The sequence below is a fragment of the Tiliqua scincoides genome, chromosome 5, assembly GCF_035046505.1.
Source record: "Tiliqua scincoides isolate rTilSci1 chromosome 5, rTilSci1.hap2, whole genome shotgun sequence".
NCBI lineage: Eukaryota > Metazoa > Chordata > Lepidosauria > Squamata > Scincidae > Tiliqua > Tiliqua scincoides.
Genome location: NC_089825.1, coordinates 133,058,595 through 133,076,661, shown reverse-complemented (window position 1 = coordinate 133,076,661; position 18,067 = coordinate 133,058,595). Strand labels below are relative to the sequence as shown.

The 18,067-nt window shown below is 41.7% G+C and overlaps 1 protein-coding gene across 1 annotated transcript in view; it reads left to right on the top strand.

The window, feature by feature from the left end:
• LOC136654109 (T cell receptor alpha chain MC.7.G5-like) overlaps positions 1–18,067 on the top strand; it is a 108,391-nt gene that overhangs the window by 20,363 nt on the left and 69,961 nt on the right. The window contains exon 3 of the mRNA XM_066630985.1: positions 10,999–11,002. Coding sequence (XP_066487082.1) covers positions 10,999–11,002 — 4 coding nt within the window. The remainder of the gene's footprint in view (positions 1–10,998; positions 11,003–18,067) is intronic.

The following is an 18,067-nucleotide window of genomic DNA, read 5'->3' as shown; positions in this document are numbered from 1 at the left end:
ACCAAGCAAATTTACAGGCTCGCTTCAGTAAAACAGAAAGGTCTCTTTCCTGTTCCACCTGTACATAGTTAATGGCCCAATAATATTCTTCCGTTTGCCTGATCAATGTGTACCTGGAGAAAAGAGAATGTGGTGACAACCAGATCCTAGGTGTTTTCTTACTGCTTATTTTTGTAAAGTATTTTCTCACTGTGGAAAAGCATCAGTTACAAGACGATGGCATTTGGCAAGGGGACCATGTTAACCATCCAGCCAGGTATGTCAAATCAGAAGCGATCAAAGTCTGGCCAAGGTAGTAGGTGTTGGCCAAGAGAGGGATGTAGGAGAATGCACAAAATGTGTTGTATACATGCTGATATGGTATTGTATCCAAAGACAGCTAGTAATGAGTAACATGTTTCGTTCATTTCAGTGCGTATCTTTTCAGAAGTAAGTCCCATTGAGTTCAATGGGATTTACCCCATGCAAGTGTGTATAGGATTGCAGCCTAAGGACTGCCTTAGTAAAAGTCATTGTGTTCAGTGGGGCTTTCTCCTAGGCAAGTGTGTATAGGATGCACTTTATACACTATATACATTTTCCTGGAATGTAGAAATTTTCTCTGGATATACAATTAATTAGGAGTTGAAGAAAGATGAGATGATGATGGTTGTTAATATTAAATGACGATATTAATGAATATTGTTTTGGTAGTAGTTAATCAGGCACTTCTGGTTAAAATCAGGAAAACACATCATCTTGTTGGCATCCTTCAGTCTCGGAAGACTATGGTATCGCACTCTGAATAGTGTTCTGGAACAGAGTGTCCTCTCCAGTGCGCGAAGCCTGGGTAAAGTAGGTATGGAGGATAGGCTGTTACCCATGCAGCAAATCCCCCCTCTCCACGTCGCTGAAATGGTCCAATGGAAAGGCAGAAGCCAATACGGTTGGTTCCAGCAGCGTCGCAGGAATTGCCAGAACATGACTGTGTTCAGCCATGAACTGCCTTAGGGACTCCGGCTCCGGATTTTGCCTCGAGGTTGACTCCTGAAGCCTTTTCCATAACTGGATGTAGCCACAAGGCAGTGGAGGTTTGGGATCAGAGTTTTCCTTCTCTCAGATGAGCTGCCTTCCCAGGCTGACGAGTCCCATCTACCTGGTGGCTGTTCAGTCGCCTCTTACGACAAGTACAGCCAAACTGAGGGCCTATTCTTCCCCAGCCCTCAGGGGAACACACAATGGAAAACACAATGGAACGTAAACAATAGTTTCTTGACTGTAAGTTTAGGAAGCACAAGAGCATAAGAAATTATGATAGGGAAATTATGGTTTTGTGACAAAGGGCACAATCCTGATCAGGTCTACTCAGAAGTAAGTCCTATTTTGTTCAATGGTGCTTACTCTCAGGGAAGTGTGGTTAGGATTGCAGCCACCGAGACAAAATTTTGCAGAAATTCAATAGGTTGCCAAACTCTCAACTCCACAGCACCTATAAAGAGTCACACTAAGACAACATTGATTCATATTCTGGCTGACCCTCTCCAAACCTGCTTCAGTTCAAGAGTGCCATACTTGGTGTCGGTTTTTGCAAAAGTCTGTTTCACTGTGTTATGGAGGAAGCAGCAACTATAAAATGACATTCGGAACTGGTACAAAGTTGAGAATTTATCCAAGTGAGTCTATGAGATGCGTATATTTTGGCACTTTCCTCCTTTCTCAGTAACTCAGCTGTGATTTGAATGAACATTCAGAGCCAAAGTCATAAATGTGAAGCATCCTGAGGATGGTGAGGGGGGAGGCACGTACATAAGTTTTTTTGGTTAATTTATGCATCTAGATTCTAGATCTAAGGGGTTATCCTACCCTCATCCTTACAGTAGGCCTAATCATTTAAAGCTTTTAGCAAAAAAGGAGGCATATCTAAGAAGTTACAAGTCTTCCCACAGCATCTCAAAGTGATCTGACATCAAAATCTTTTTGTTCCATTTTCTATACCCTTCTCATGCCTTCATATATTTTTGCAAGGGCAGGAAATACTGTGTGTCTGGTAGTTCCTTCAGTAAGCCAATCTTTGGAGGGGGCACTCGATTGCTTGTCATTCCAAGTAAGTTTCAGTCCATTTCTCCCATTGTCTGGGGCATAACTACTTGAGATATACCCTCCTGCACTGTCCTTATTTTATCCTATATGTGCTATAGCAATTTGCTTCTTTTTACCTCTCTGGGCAACTATTTCTTTTATTAATATAATATATATGAGGATCTTGCAAACTGTTCTGCTTGGGGACTCTGCTAGCCTACTTCTAGTTAACTTTTATATAGCACTAATAGTGTGCTAGATATATAAAAAACCAAAATGGCAAGATACCTGCCCCAAGGAGCTTACAATCTACACATGTAAGACAAGAGTTACCTTGCACTGGTAACAGTTGAGGTCAAAGTTAAGCTGCCGAGCACTTTCTTTTTTTCATATATAAGATAATAAGATTTTTGTTCAATTCCAGTTTGGCTAATTCATTTTTTAAATTAACTTACAGAACACTACATGTTTTGTCCAGTTTTAAAATGTCTTCCTTAATTCCATTGTATGAATGTGGGTGTGCTTTGTAAAGTATGACAAGATAGGGACAGGGGACTGAGAGTGCAGTAGGGGAGAGTTATGTGATTGTGAGATAAGCATATGGGATGGGCATGTAAGATAAGAACAGGCTTTTTGGATCTGACCCAAGTCGTTCCAGTTTAGCATTTTTGTAGCCACTAGAGATGAATCTGGGAAGTGGATAAGCAGATCATAAAGGGAATGGCTTCCCTGTCATTTGTCACAAGCTTTGATGATCAAAGGTATACTGTAACTGACGATGGATGTTCTATTCAGTTTATGTATCTGTTAAAAATGGATTGAGCTCTCACAAATGGATCTAAGCTCCCCATCCTCTGGTAGTGAAATCCATACATTAAGTGGCCTGTGAAGATAATAGTGGGAGGTGATGGGAGAAGAGATTGGGTTTATTTGAGAAAAGCTTTGCTATAGAAGTTGGAATTGAAGAGGAATTTGGGAGGGAGAGGTCTGAGAAACAGAAGCCAGCAGTTCAAGTCATCAGGATCAGCAGGGCTGGAGATGGGAGTGGGATATGTTCTGTGAAGTTCATACAGAGGGGGGATCCCAAACACTGTGAATGCTCAAATGGTTGTCTAGGTGGGAAAATACATGGTGGGAAAATATGGGTCACTGGGATGGATGCTTTGGGAGCTGACCTGAATGGATGTCTGTTTTGGATGGATGTCCCCATTTCCTGGTACAGTAATGCTGAGCAGATGGGTTCTTGTAAGGGGATGTATTGCTGTGACAACAACTTCAAATTCACCTTTGGGACTGGAACAAGTTTGAGTGTACTTCCAGGTAAGCATACAGAATAGATGTTCTACTTCATTACAGTGAACTGGATACAAAGTCTTGCCTGGTGTTTGACTTTTATCCCAATGGAATGTTTCTGTATACGTGTGTGAGCAAGATCTGCTTGTGTGTGATACGTACCTTCCTCTCTTTCTAAAGGCATTTACAAGCAGAAAGTATGCCAATGATTTTCTAGTTTTTATTATGGTGACCATTGAGTCGAACTGGAAAGTCACCTGGTACATGATGACTTTTAGTTTTGTTTTTTTTAATCTGAATTCTGGAAGAAAAAAAAAAAGTCAATTTATAGATGGGCAGAGCAAAACCAAATCTCAGATAGCTGTGGTGTGGTTTCTTTCTGATTCCCAGTGGCAAATTAAGAATGGTGGGGATCTCCAAGAAATAAGAGCTTTAAGATATCTCTCCATGGAGTACAGCTACCTCCTTTCCACCTCCTTTCCAGAAATGCATTCACACCACACTTTTACAGTCACTTTTAATTTTCATCAGAAATTGTGAAATTTTTTTAGGAAAGAAAATCTTTCTGTGAGAATCAATTACATCATAAGAATGTGTCAGTTTATAGCTAAGAAAGTGAATGGTGGTTCCTGGGGGAAAAAACTGTGTTTTGTAGATGTACACAGACCTACATAAGCTTTTGCAACTAGGAATGCAATAACAAAAGTAACATTAGAAAGCTGTAGATCCTGTTTTTTTTACACACAGATTTGAGTAAGGAAAGAGCGTTTGAGAAATTTATCCAAAATTTTAGTCAAGGTTGACAGGAAATGAGTTTATGTAAAACTATGTTTCATTGTGTAACCATGGAGGCAGTCAGAAAATCATATTTAGAAGTGGAACAAGACTGAGAGTTCATCCAAGTAAGGATTTAAAAAAAAGAATATTTTCTCCCCCCCCCCGCCCCCCCCAGCTGTGCATTATTTATGTGGTTGTAATTTAGAAAACTACAATTTTTAAAACTGAACAAGTTCAGCATTTATGACATGGCTGGGTAGGTGCTGGTGTTTAATTTTTTTATATTGTTTTGGGTCCTTGTTATGTGTTACACTCCACCATCAAGGTACATAGTCCTTAAACCAAAATTTGTGATGCTTATATCCTATAAAAATACATTTATGTCTGCCTTTCTTTCATCGTAGAACCCAAGGCAGTGAGCAAGGGGTCTCCAGACCAAAAAAATGGACAGAGCTGTCAAGAATCTTACTAGGAATCTAAAGTACTTGTAAAGCTGTGTTTTAGAGTGTAGAGCAGGCTCTGGCAACAGTAAGCTTGCATTTGGAAGCGGGACAACACTGAACATCAACCCGGGTACATGTGAATACAACTATTGTGTATCACAATATACTCTCTCTCTCTCTCTCTCTCTCTCTCTCTCTCTCTCTCTCTCACACACACACACACACACACACACACACACACAAAGCACGTGCACAGATGGCGCACTCTGCAAACTAAGGCTGCAATCCTAACCACACTTCCCTGGGAGTCAGCCGTATTGATTATAGTGGGACTTACTTCTGAGTAGACACATGTAGGATTGGGCTTCAAGTGACCTGGTGGGTAAGGTGGGTTTTGTGTTATCAGATGTTATCAGTAATGAGGTTTCCTGCTGTGAGTAGTAACCTTGACAGATTAATGTTTGACAGATTAATTAACCCCTGCTAATTGGGTAAGAGGCACTTTTTCAAGTGGGTGCTCCTTTTTTTTTTTTAGCAAGGGGAGAGTAACTGGCCCACCTCACCCCAGCACTATCTGTTCTAGTGGCTGTCTGCTGGTATTCCTTGGCATCTTTTTAGATTGTGAGCCCTTTTGGGACAGGGAGCCATTTAGTTATTTGATTTTTCTCTGTAAACTGCTTTGTGAACTTTTAGTTGAAAAGCAGTATATAAATACTGTTGTTAATAATAATAATAATAATAATAATAATAATAATAATAATAATAATAATAATAATAATAATAATAACTGGTCCCAAAAGCAGATAGGAACTTGGATCATGTTGGGAACATGGGTGCCGTAGCCTGTATCTGTGTGTAGATAGTATCTATGATGGCATTCAGTCACTTTTTGAACCTGGGGGATATCTCCATTTCTTTCGGCAGTAGCAAGAAGTTCTGGAACCTAATGGGTTGTATCCTAACAAAGTTAGTCATGACTAAGAAGTCTGCTTAAATCCAATGGGACTTAGGGCCCAATCCTATCCAACTTTCCAGCACCGGTGTAGCCGCAATGCAGCCCTGAAGTAAGGGCACAAATGTCTCCATACCTTGAGGAGGCATCTATGACTGTACCTGCTCAGGAATCCTTTTATCCCATTGTGTCTTGAGTGCTAACATGAGTGAAATGGTCTTTCAGGGAGGTAAGTCTTTCTAAGTTCATAAAAAGAAATGAAAAAGTAGATGTGTGGAATGGAAAATGAATTTCTCAATCCTTAGATTACCAGAAAGGTAGCTTGAGGACAAGTGTTTTACCTGTTGACTCGGTATCGAATGGGTGAATGTCTGAATGATGGTGATGAGTTGGATGTGACAAGTTACTGGATGTGCCTTGAAGAAGTAGGTTTTTGTAAGGGGCTGTACTACTGTGAGTAACAATGACAAACTCACTTTTGGAACTGGAACACAGCTGATTGTACTGCCCAGTAAGTAGCAGAAAAGATGTCTCATCTTACTACATTTTCTATGGTGTATGATTAGATATACTGCCCTGCTGGTCTGTCTGTGTGTGTTTTAAAAAATGTCAAATATGCTCTAAAGGCTATAATGTGGCAATACCTTTCTTGGAGCCAATCAGAATGACAAAAGACCTGAGCAGTAGGCTTTTGAGTTTTTCCCATTGGGTAGATCATGGCTTTCAACTGGGGAGTTGCCTTTGGGATAAGGCAACACTGAAGGCAATTGCTGGTATATTATGGGCAACCCAATACTACCTAACTCCCCACCTAGTTAACAGGACATCTGCTGTATCCCAGCAAGGAGTTTTTGCCTCCGGAGGCCTCCTTTGGGCAAAGGAAGACCCCTGCCAGCCTGGCAGGTCTACTCAAACCTGTGCCAGCTATATAAATGGTGCAAGTCCACGTGGATCCACAAAGGCAGATCCAACATAGTGATACTGGGACATAGAAATGGCTGTGTCAGAAGGCCAGATGCAAGGGAGGGCACCAGGATGAGGTCTCTTGTTATCTGGTGTGCTCCCTGGGGCATTTGGTGGGCTGCTGTGAGATACAGGAAGCTGGACTAGATGGGCCTATGGCCTGATCCAGTGGGGCTGTTCTTATGTTAACAAGACTGAGAGTTTATCCAAGTGAGTCTATTACAAAAAAGTTCACCATAATATGTGTTTTCTGTGCTTCTAAAATAGACCACTATCTTTTTTAAACTTCTAGAAAAAATCATGTTGGACTTTGGTCTAAAAAGCACCAATACATGATCACCTTCAGTAGCAGGATGAGAACTGGATAGTATCCTTTGAAAGTCAGACATAACTAAGGGCCCAATCCCATCCAACTTCCCAACAGGGCATGGGTTGCATGTCACGGAGGTGCAGCCACGCAGGCCTCCTCAAGGTAAGGGAATGTTTGTTCCCTTACCTCAGGGCTGCATTGTGGCTGCATCGGTGCTGGAAAGTTGGATAGGATTGGGCCCTAAGTTCCATCGAAATGAATGCAAATTAATGATTTGCGGGGTACGTAGTCATGATTAACTTCCTTTGGCTACAATGCAACTGTTATTTGGATGCAAATTTATTTCTCAGCACCATCAATGTATATGATGCGTATGTGCTACATACAGAGCTTGAAAAGTTAAAAAAAAAAAAAAAGAGAGACTGCCTGCATAGAGGTTACAGCCTAAAAATATGATTAATGAGAGGGAAGATAGAAGGACCTAGTGGAGACTGGAAAAGAGATGCAATGAGAGACGAATGTGGGCAAATGCAGCTGCACCTCCTTTGTCTACATTTCAGTTTTGGGATGAGGACAGTCCAAGATTTATCTCCATGAATTTAATAGGTTTTTTTAATAGGTTTTTTTAAAAACAACTTATCTAATGTCAAGAAATGAATGGGCACCCTTCTGTTTAGCTGTTTGTGAATGTCTCAAGGATGAGAGGATGTAGTTTTTGTAAAGTGTTATCTCAGTGTGCAAACAGGCAGTGCTAACAGGATGACATTTGGCGCAGGGACCAGGCTAACTGTTAAACCAGGTATGTGGAAAGTGAGCAGATTCTCTCCTTGATATCCCCTTCTGCTCAGGAAAAGTAGATCTACAAATCTCACCACACCTACAGGTAATAACTAACTCCCAGATTTGGAAAACGTTCACTACTTTGTAGATATTTGGTGAATTGGCACAGAGTGCTTAATGTCCATTTGTTAAATTAACAAAAACTAAACCAGGGTGAGAACTGCGATGGAATTTGGTCTGAGATCTGTGTTCAAATCCCCATCAAGCCACAAAGCTTCCTGGGTGACCTTGGGCCAGTGGGCCTACCTCATAGGGTTGTTGTGAGGACAAAAGGAGGGGAGGAACTGTGTACGCCACCCTGAACTCATTAAAAAGGTGAAAAATAGATAAATAAACCTAGGGTCTGGAATACAAAGTGCCGCACAAGTGGAATGCTCAATTCTTTGCATCTCACAGGCTGCAGTCCTAACTACACTTTAGGAGTAAGTCCCATTGAACTCAATAGGGCTTACTTCTGAGTAGACCTGCATAGGCTTGTGCCCACGGTGTCTTGGAAGCCAGTGGCATATCTAGAGGGGGTGCAAAGCACTAAGTTTTTCAGGGAGCCAAATCGCAGTGTGCAAACAGCCTCTCCCCCTCCCCTTCAGAACCATTTTGGGCAGTGGGAGCAAAACAGAGGTGAATGCCAGAGAAATGGGAGGGGCTGTTTGCACGCGACAGTGAGGCTCCCTGCAAGACTTAGTGCTTTGCACCCCCCTCTAGTTACACCACCGGCCTCTAAGACACTGTGAGATGCAAACTACTGTAAAGAATTGAGCATTTACTTGCATAATACTTTGTATTCTAGAAGATACTGGGTTTATTTATTTATTTATTATTGTTAGAAGCTCATCAAATTAACTTAAATTAAAATAGATGATGTTAAAAGAACAGTTAACTTTACCTTACCACAGTCATCAAACTCCTGATGAGGCAGAAAAGCAATTAAAAATGGAATTCGGCTCCCCATCCAACCATCCCACACTCCCCTGGCATGTATGCTGGGAATCAAATATTCATGTATTCATAAATTTTATTTAAATTGTCTGTTGCTATGGGAATGATATAAAGCAGGGATATTGGATTAGGAACTGAAACAAGGCCAGATGATAAGAGATGGGCAAAAAAGACTGTGGATATTAAAATAGTTGTGAATTTGGTTGTGTGAATTGTGATGGTTGTTGCTGCTGCAATGTGTGCAGTCTTGGTATTGATTGGAGAATGAATGGGTGCATGCTTGAAAAAATGTCTTAGGCTACTAACAATGCCTTGAAGTGATAGCTTTTTGTATCTTGAACATTTTTGTGCCTTGAACATTTTTGTATCTTGAACATTCATTGTGCCTTGAACATTTTTGTAAGGGTCTGTTTTACTGTGAGCAGCAGCTATGACAAATTCATTTTTGGATCTGGAACAAGGCTAATTGTACTGCCAAGTAAGTATATATAATAGATGCTGCATTTGCTATGGTATATAATGAGCTACATTTCCCTGCTGGTGTGTTGGACTTTCATAGAAAATGGGGTTTTTTTGTTTGTACATTGACCTTTTTTTTCACATTTTTATTCTACCTTTCCTCCAAGGAATTCAAGGTGGTGTACATAAATCTTTTCCTCCTTTTGTTCTCACAACAACCCTGCGAGGTAGGTGAGGTTGGGAGATAGATATTTTATTTAAATCGTCTGTTGCTATGTGAATGATACAAAGCAGGGATATTGGATTAGGAACTGAAACAAGGTCAGATGATAAGAGATGGGCAAAAAAGATTGTGGATATTAAAATAGTTGTGAATTTGGTTGTGTGAATTGTGATGGTTACTGCTGCTGCAATGTGTGTTCTTGGGATTGATTGGAGAATGAATGGATGCATGCTTGAAAAAATGTCTTAGGCTACTAACGATGCCTTGAAGTGATAGCTTTTTGTAAAGGGTTGTACTCCTGTGAGCAGCTACAACCAGAGATACACCTTTGGGCCTGGTACAAGGCTGACTGTACTGCCAAGTAAGTATGCAGAATGAACACGCTCATCATTTTAGTAGAAAAAGTAGACAGTGAAATGCAGTTTCTTGTTATATGATTTCTGTAGTGATTTTCATTCATGTGCACAGGGGATTAATTCTGCCGTCCATGTTCACAGCAACCATCTGTTGTCCGGGATCATAGCCTGCTACCATAGCTCTGGTCAGCCACACTCACATCCAGGGCCAAATTAAAACGAAAGGAACTCAAGATAAAATAGTGCCTTGGCATCCATGGGGGTTCCATTCCTGGAATCCCTTAGGATGCCAAAAGCTGCAGATCATGAAATCCCCAGGTCTGGACACCCAGACCCTCCCAAAGTGACTGGAGCTGTGCTCTGAGTCTGAGTCTGGCATCCGGAGAGTGCTCTCAGGTCTTTGGGAGACCTTAGAATGTCACATCCCGTTTTCAGGTGAAAACCAGGGGATGCCTTTAGAAGGTCTTCTGAGGCCCGGAGAGGCTATCAACCCAATCCTGTGCATGTCTACTCAGAAGTAAGTCCCATTAGTGTCAATGGGGCTTACTCCCAGGAAAGGGTGGATAGGATTGGGCTGGAAGGCAGCAGATGAACCCATGCAACCCCTCCCCGCATTAATAAGTAAAAACCAAATAAAAAGTTTTATCTTCTGCGAATCTTGGATTTGTTTGTTTGTTTTACAAACATGGGAAGTGCAGAAAGTGGCCTCTTGTGTTTTTGTTACCACCATTTTCTCCCACTTCTACCAATTGTCATTGTCAACTTTTATATTCTCTGGCTCATTCATTCAGTTGCTATAATCAGAGTCTTCCCTTAGGGCAAAGGGACAAAAAAACTGAACAGCAGAGAAATTTCTGCAGTTTTTATAAATCATTTCTTCACTGTGGAGGTACAAGTTTTGGTGAGTTGATATTCGACCCAGGAACCAGGTTAACAATCCACCCAAGTATGTAGGGAGCAATTGGTTTCAAGCTGCAGTGCCCCATCCTGTCCAGTCTGAGACCCAGGAGAAGTAGGACAAGTTCTTTCGGTGAACCACTAACTCCAGGGCCGAGAGTGGTGAATAGTACGTGCAGCATATTAACAGAAACTGAAGTACAGGACATTAAAATAAGCATTATACTTGCTTTGGCTCAGCCACTGCACTTCTGGCTGTGCAGGTAGATTGTCTGAGTTTTTGTAGAAGAGTTTTCTGTGGTGTGGTGTGTATGATGCAAGCAGGAAGACAATATTTGGGACAGGAACTAGGCTGGAAGTGAGACCCGGTAAGAGATGAAGGAAAATTGAATCTGTATACTTAGATTATTGAGGGCAGAGAATGGTTGTTGATGGGATGGAGGTTTTTGGCATGTATGGATGGATATCTGGAATTGCTGTCTGTGCCCAAGGCTGGTAGATTTTTGTAAGAAGATGTACTACTGTGGAATAGCTTCTACAATGACAAATTTGGGTCTGGTAGAAGACTTGTTGTACTGCCAGGTAAGAATGTGGACTGGATGTCACACATCATTACAGACATTTGATCAGGTACCTGAGGGTGTGGATTTCAAGTCATGGATGGTATAGCTGAAGCAAATTTCTGCTAAATAAATAAATAAAATATTCTAGATTCGTAGTGTCCATGACTATGTATATTATCAGTTTAGAATAGCTTATATTGACTTTTGTTCTTTCCATCAGATTCTGTTTAAGACAGTTTGCTTGAAATGAACTCCTTTAATTACATAAAGAGGGTTCAACTAAGAGTTTGTGTAAAGGTTTGTTTCACTGTGACAATTATGGAGGAAATAAACTTGTACTTGGCAGTGGAACAAGACTTAGAGTTTACCCAAGTAAGTCTGAAAAATATAGTATATTTTAAAATATAATATAATATAATCCTGTGATTTGTCCTTTTCCAAGGTTCTAAAGTTGAGTGAGATCTTAAAGATGTTTGGGTTCAAACCACATCTCATCTCTGGTTTTATTGGGAAACCCAGTGAAGGTTCTTTAGTGTGAATTCTTTATATGCTAACTTGGCTCGGTCATGTCTTGAGAATTGATGATGGGCGGATCCCAAAGGATCTCCTCTATGGAGAACTTGTGCAAGGAAAGCGCCCTACAGGTAGACCACAGCTGCAATACAAGGACATCTGCAAGAGGGATCTGAAGGCCTTAGGAATGGACCTCAACAAGTGGGAAACCCTGGCCTCTGAGTGGCCTGCTTGGAGGCAGGCTGTGCAGCATGGCCTTTCCCAGTTTGAAGAGACACTTTGCCAACAGTCTGAGGCAAAGAGGCAAAGAAGGAAGGCCCATAGCCAGGGAGACAGACCAGGGACAGACTGCACTTGCTCCCGGTGTGGAAGGGATTGTCACTCCCGGATTGGCCTTTTCAGCCACACTAGACGCTGTTCTAGAACCACCTTTCAGAGTGCAATACCATAGTCTTTCAAGACTGAAGGTTGCCAATACAATCCCACACAGTCTTAGGTTCAGAGCAGTAATGGCACTGTCATTCATTAAATCAACAAACAGTAGAAATAAAGGCCCTGATCCTCCAAACTGCACATCTAGTTCCTCACTGACAAGAGGATTTTCAATCCTTTTTTTCTGCCTTTTTGCAAACAAATGAAGGCAGTTTGCTTCAGACTGTACTGACCCCTTCCCTATTACTACATAGTAAGAGTGTGTTGCATGGCAGTTTATGCAAAAGCCTGTTGCACTGTGTAATACAGGAAACAACCTGAAACCTACATTTGGCCAGGGGACTACACTGAGAGTTTCTCCCAGTAAGTCAAACCAACCTGAAGATTTGGACCATTGTGTCTATGCATGAATCTTACTTACTTTGCAGTACTTATTGGCAGAAATGTCTGAGATGGAAACATTCTGTGGAATGTGGAAAGCATAGAGGAGCGGTGATGAGCTCTATGAGCAGATCTTTGCAAGGGATGGGGTCTTACCAGTAGTATTTGGTCAGTGTTTCCAGTTAATCTGAGCCGTTTGTCCCGGTAAAACACAATTTCCTCCAGTGCTGTTTATGTAAAAGACTGTTTCATTGTGCTAATAATGCAGCCACCAAAATAGTGTTTGGAAGTGGGACACAATTGAGAATCATACCAGGTAAGTGAAGGAACCAAGTATACTGGGTAAGAGGCACTTTTTCAAGTGGGTGCTCCTCTTTTATTTAGCAGGGGGAGAGTAACTGGCCCTCCTTAGCCCAGCAGTGTCTTTTCTAGTGGCTGTCTGCTGGTGTTTTTTTTTAGATTGGGACAGGGACCCATTAGTTGTTTGTTTGATTTTCTCTGTAAACTGCTTTGTGAACTTTTGTTGAAAAGCGGTATATAAATACTGTTGATGATGATGATGATGATGATGATGATAATGATAATAAACTCCTCTCTCTCTCTCTCTCTCTCTCTCTCTCTCACACACACACACACACACACACACACACACACACATCGTGTAGTACAAATGCTTCACACTCATCCTGTGAATCTGGGCAATGCTTCCTGTATGTGATTCTTAGTTATTACCTTTCAGCAGCGTTGCTTTCAGAGTTACAGATCTTGTTTGCAAAGCTTGGAGGAGCCATAATGAGGGCTAAAACACGTATCTGCATGGTGTGTGGGATTAAAACTTGAGAGGCAGGCACATGTTTTGGGTCAGACATTTGAAGGTGGCAGTTTCCGTGCTCTCCAAGGGAGGCATGATCAGGGATCACCGTGTGTGTGGCACAATGTTTATAGCATCTGTTTTTAACCCATAGAAGCTCACTGTTCCTATGAGTTTTTGCCAGCATGGGGCTCCAGTTTGCATACAGAGCTCTCTCATCCATGGCATCTTTACCATTCATCCCAATGGTGGTGGAGCAGCAATGTTGGCAAAATCAGTAGGCAAAACTACCCTCAGTGGAAATGAACAGTGCACCAAGGGCTTCTGTAGTTAAAGACAAGATGTAAATGCCTTAAATTCTGCATGTTGATGGCAGTTTTGACCCTCTTTCATCTTGGAGACAAAGCTCTTTTCACTGCAGTAGTTTGCATTCCACAGTGTCTTAGAGGTTCAGACTTCATGATGGCATGTTCCTCAAATTATCTCGAATTTAAATACAGAAAGTTAAAAGAACCATTAACTTATTGATTTTTGTCTTCCTGTGGCCATCAAATTCCTGGCCAGACAGAAAAGGAATTAAAATAAGGAAGCTGAACTGTACAACACCCTGGTCTGTCCTGTTCTATCCCATCTCTTGGCTGAATATTGTGCTGTTTGATGTATGTGTTTTGTGTGAGGGTTTTGTGCAATGCAAATGATGTAAGCAGGAAAAAAAATATCTAGAACTGGAACAAGGCTGGAAATGAGACCAGGTAGTCAATGGAAAAAATGATTGTGCAGATTCAGGTCACTGTGAGCAGAGGATGTTTGGTGCTGAGAAGGATGTTCTTGGTGTTGACTGATGAACCAATGAATGTTTGAAAAGATGACTTCCAGTGCTGCCTTTAGCTGATCACTTTTTGTAAAGGGCTTTAATACTGTGGGCAATAACAACCAGAAATTTATTTTTGGGTCCGGTACAAGGCTGATTATATTGGCAAGTGAGTATGCAGAAGATCATTCATTCAATCTTTTCAATGATCAGACAGAAAAAAGGGAGAAACTAAGGCTATAATCCTATACACACTTACCTGGGAGTAAGCCCCACTGAACACAGTGGGACTTACTTCTGAGTTGATGTGCATAGGATTGTGCTGTGACTTGTTTCACTTTTATTGCCAGTGGACGTTCAAGTGGATGGGGGATGAATTCTCAGAAGAACCTTCTGTTCACTGTCTAATATTCTAGCTCTGGTCAGCCATACTGACACCCAGGTCAAATTTAAATGGTGGGATCTCAAAACAATAACTCTTTTAGGTCCTTTAGGACTAGGGATGCTTGCTTTCTACCTTTGGAGTACAGGAATGTGGTTTTTCCTCTATTCTGATATTCTCCTGCTCTTCTGTTTAGTTGCTTTAATTAGGTATCCCTTTAGGAATGAAACCGAACAGCAGTGCAGAGGTTTTCTGCCTGACATTTTTGTACAGCACTTAATCACTGTGCAGGTTCAGGTTTTGGTGGGAAGATGGTATTTGGCCAAGGAACCAAGTTAACAATCCATCCAGGTATGTCCGGGCCATTGGTTTCTATCTATGGTATTCCATCATGTCCAGTTTGGAACCTAGATGCTTAAAATTGGAAGAAACTCACCAGGTTCTAATAATGACAATTACACAGGCCTACAAAATTGCGGGTCAGAAACATTTTCCCCAAAATTTATGGTGGTTTGATATGAATTTGGGGTTCCGATTCCAAAAACGGCATCCGTTTTGCCCTATCACGTCTAGTTTTGGAGATATAGTATAGCCTCATTAGTGAATGGTTCAAGCAGCTTCCTCATGAGGAAGCCTATACCATGGCTTCCTCATGAGGAAGGTGCTTGAACCATTCACTAAAGAGGCTATGCCGTGTCTCCAAAACTAGATGTGATAGGGAAAAACGGATGCCATTTTTGGAATTGGCACCCCAAATATACCAAGGAATTAAAGAAGCAAAATGTGTGTTGACCTGTGTTATCAGTACTGGGGGAAAATGCTACGTTTTTACTATGGGCTCAGAACTATGAGCCTCTGTCTCTGGGGCACAGAATATGGTTGGTTGGCAACTTTCAGTCTCGAAAGACTATGATATAAGCCTACAAATAACAGACACATTCTGCTATCTTGAAAGATAAAACCTATTCCTGGGTATATTTGGGGTGGTGATTCCAAAAATGGCATCCATTTTGCCCTGTTGCATCTAGTTTTGGAGACAAAGGATGGCCTCTTATCTACTCCATGGCTTCCTTCCAAGGAAGTTGCTTGAACAATTCACTCCCCAAGCTATGCCATTAGATCTCAGAAACTAGATGTGATAAAGCAAAACTGATGTCTTTTTGGAATCAGCGCCCCTAATTCAAATAAAACCATGATAAATTTTGGGGGGAAAATATTTTTCTGACCCTCAGTTACACAGGCTTGTGTAATCGTGAATTGAAACATGGAATAAAGCCCTGGCATCTGAGCGGCCCGCTTGGAGGCAGGCTGTGCAGCATGGCCTTTCCCAGTTTGAAGAGACACTTGGCCAACAGTCTGAGGCTAAGAGGCAAAGAAGGAAGGCCCATAGCCAGGGAGACAGACCAGGGACAGACTGCACTTGCTCCCGGTGTAGAAGGGATTGTCACTCCCGGATTGGCCTTTTCAGTCACACTAGATGCTGTGCCAGAACCACCTTTCAGAGTGCGATACCAGAGTCTTTCGAGACTAAAGGTTGCCAACATAGTAATTTTCAGCACCTGTAGAGCGGGTACAGCTTCTCTAGGGCTGTGGTGCTGTGTTTTTGTAGAAGAATTTTCTGCTGTGTGAATGATGGAAGCAGGTAGGTGGTTTTTGGGACTGGAACTAGGCTGGAAGTGAGACCTGGTAAGAGATGAAGGAAAACCGATTCTGTATATTTAGATTATTGTGGATGATTGTTGATAAGATGGATGCTTTTGCTGTGCCCAAAGGGATATTTCAAATGTCTGACCTTACTACCCCTGCCTACAGCTGATGGGTTTTTGTAAAATGGTGTACTGCTGTGAGCAATAACAACATCTACACATTTGGGGCTGGCACAAGGCTGGTCATACTACCTGGTAAGTATAGTATGTGGACTGGATTCCAAATGTTTGATAAGGTGTGTTATGAAATGGAGACTGTGTCTTGCCCCGTGTGTGGCTCTCATTGCAGTGATGGATGTGTGTGTGTTGTGTGCATGAGAGAGATATGTGTGATGCATTGCTAATTTCTCAAAGACCTTCTAACTAGAATGGGAAGGTTTGTAACAGGCTTCAGTATTGGGTTAACCTGAAAACTCACCTTTGGAATCCATTTTTCCCCCTGAGAAGAGTAGAATAATGCTAGTGAGAAATGTATATTTGACTGGGGGTGGGGAAAGGGTTAAGAGGTTGGTGTGAGAGGGTATCTGTTGGGGCAGGTTTCTATTTTTTAGCCTATGCTGAAGAACTACCAGATAATTTGACTGTGGTGCAGCATTTTCACCTGTTAGGCACTCAGGGTAAAGATATTCTTTACCTAAGTTACTGGAAATGCCTTGAACATTTTTGTAAGGGTCTGTTTTGCTGTGAGCAACAGCTATAACAAATTCACTTTTGGATCTGGAACAAGGCTAATTGTACTTCCAAGTAAGTATGTATAATAGATGTTGCATCTGCTGTGGTATATAATGAGCTACTTTTCCCTGATAGTGTGTTGGACTATCATAGAAAATGCTTTGTGTGTGTGTGTGTGTGTGTGTGTGTGTGTGTGTGTGTGTGTGTGTGTACATTGACATATTTTTTTCACATTTTTATACTGCCTTTCCTTCAAGGAATTCAAGGTGGTGGTGTACATAGCTCTTTTCCTCCTTTTGTCCTCACGACAACCCTGCAAGGTAGGTGAGGTTGAGAGATAGTGACTGGCCCATAGTCACCTGGGAAGTTGAACAGGGATTTGAACCTGGATTTTTCAGGTCTAAGTTCAACTCCTGAACCATTACACCATCCTAACTGTACATATATATATATATATATATATTGGGGGAATTTGAGAGCTTCCCCAAAACATGCTACAAGTGGCTCTCCCACCTGTTGGGTCCACATAATTAGAATACATATACTTTAGATTAATTTTTTTTTTGAATGGCAGGTATTTTCTAAACTTCTTAGGGCCCAGTCCTGTCCAATTTCCCCGTGCCAGTGCAGCTGTGCCAGTGGGGCATGCACTGTGTCCTGTGGTGGGTAGGCAGTTACAGAGACCTCCTCAAGGTATGGGAACATTTGTTCCTTTACCTCGGGGTTGCATTACGGCTGCACCAGTGCTGGAAAGTTGGATAGAATTGGGCAGGAGGTCTGGTCTAGAGGGTAGAGCCTCCGTCTGCCTGAAGATAACATCCACAAGGTTGCCAGTTCGAGGCCACCGGCACCGTGCGACCTTGGAGCAGCTGACAAGCTGAAGCCGAGCGATTCCATCTGCTCTGAGCGTGGGAGGATGGAGGCCAGAATGTGAAGCCAGATCGGAATGAAACACCTTGAATGTAGTGGTTCTTGAAAGAAAGAACCTTCTTTAAAATTGTAAAAATCCCTATTTAATAGGGATTTAATAAAGCCTGCCTATGTAAACCGCCTTGAATAAAGTCTTGAATAAAGACCAAGAAAGGCAGTATATAAATACCTGTTGTTTGTTGTTAGAATTGGGCCCTTAATATGTTAATAGTTTTCTTGGGCCTAATCAAGATGACCCAAAGTCTTCACTGGGTTCAACTGGAAAGCCATCTTTGGGATTGGGCAACACTGATGGTGATTCTTGGTAACAAGATCACATTTCCCAAGATTATGGGAATCTTTCCCACAAACAATTTTTG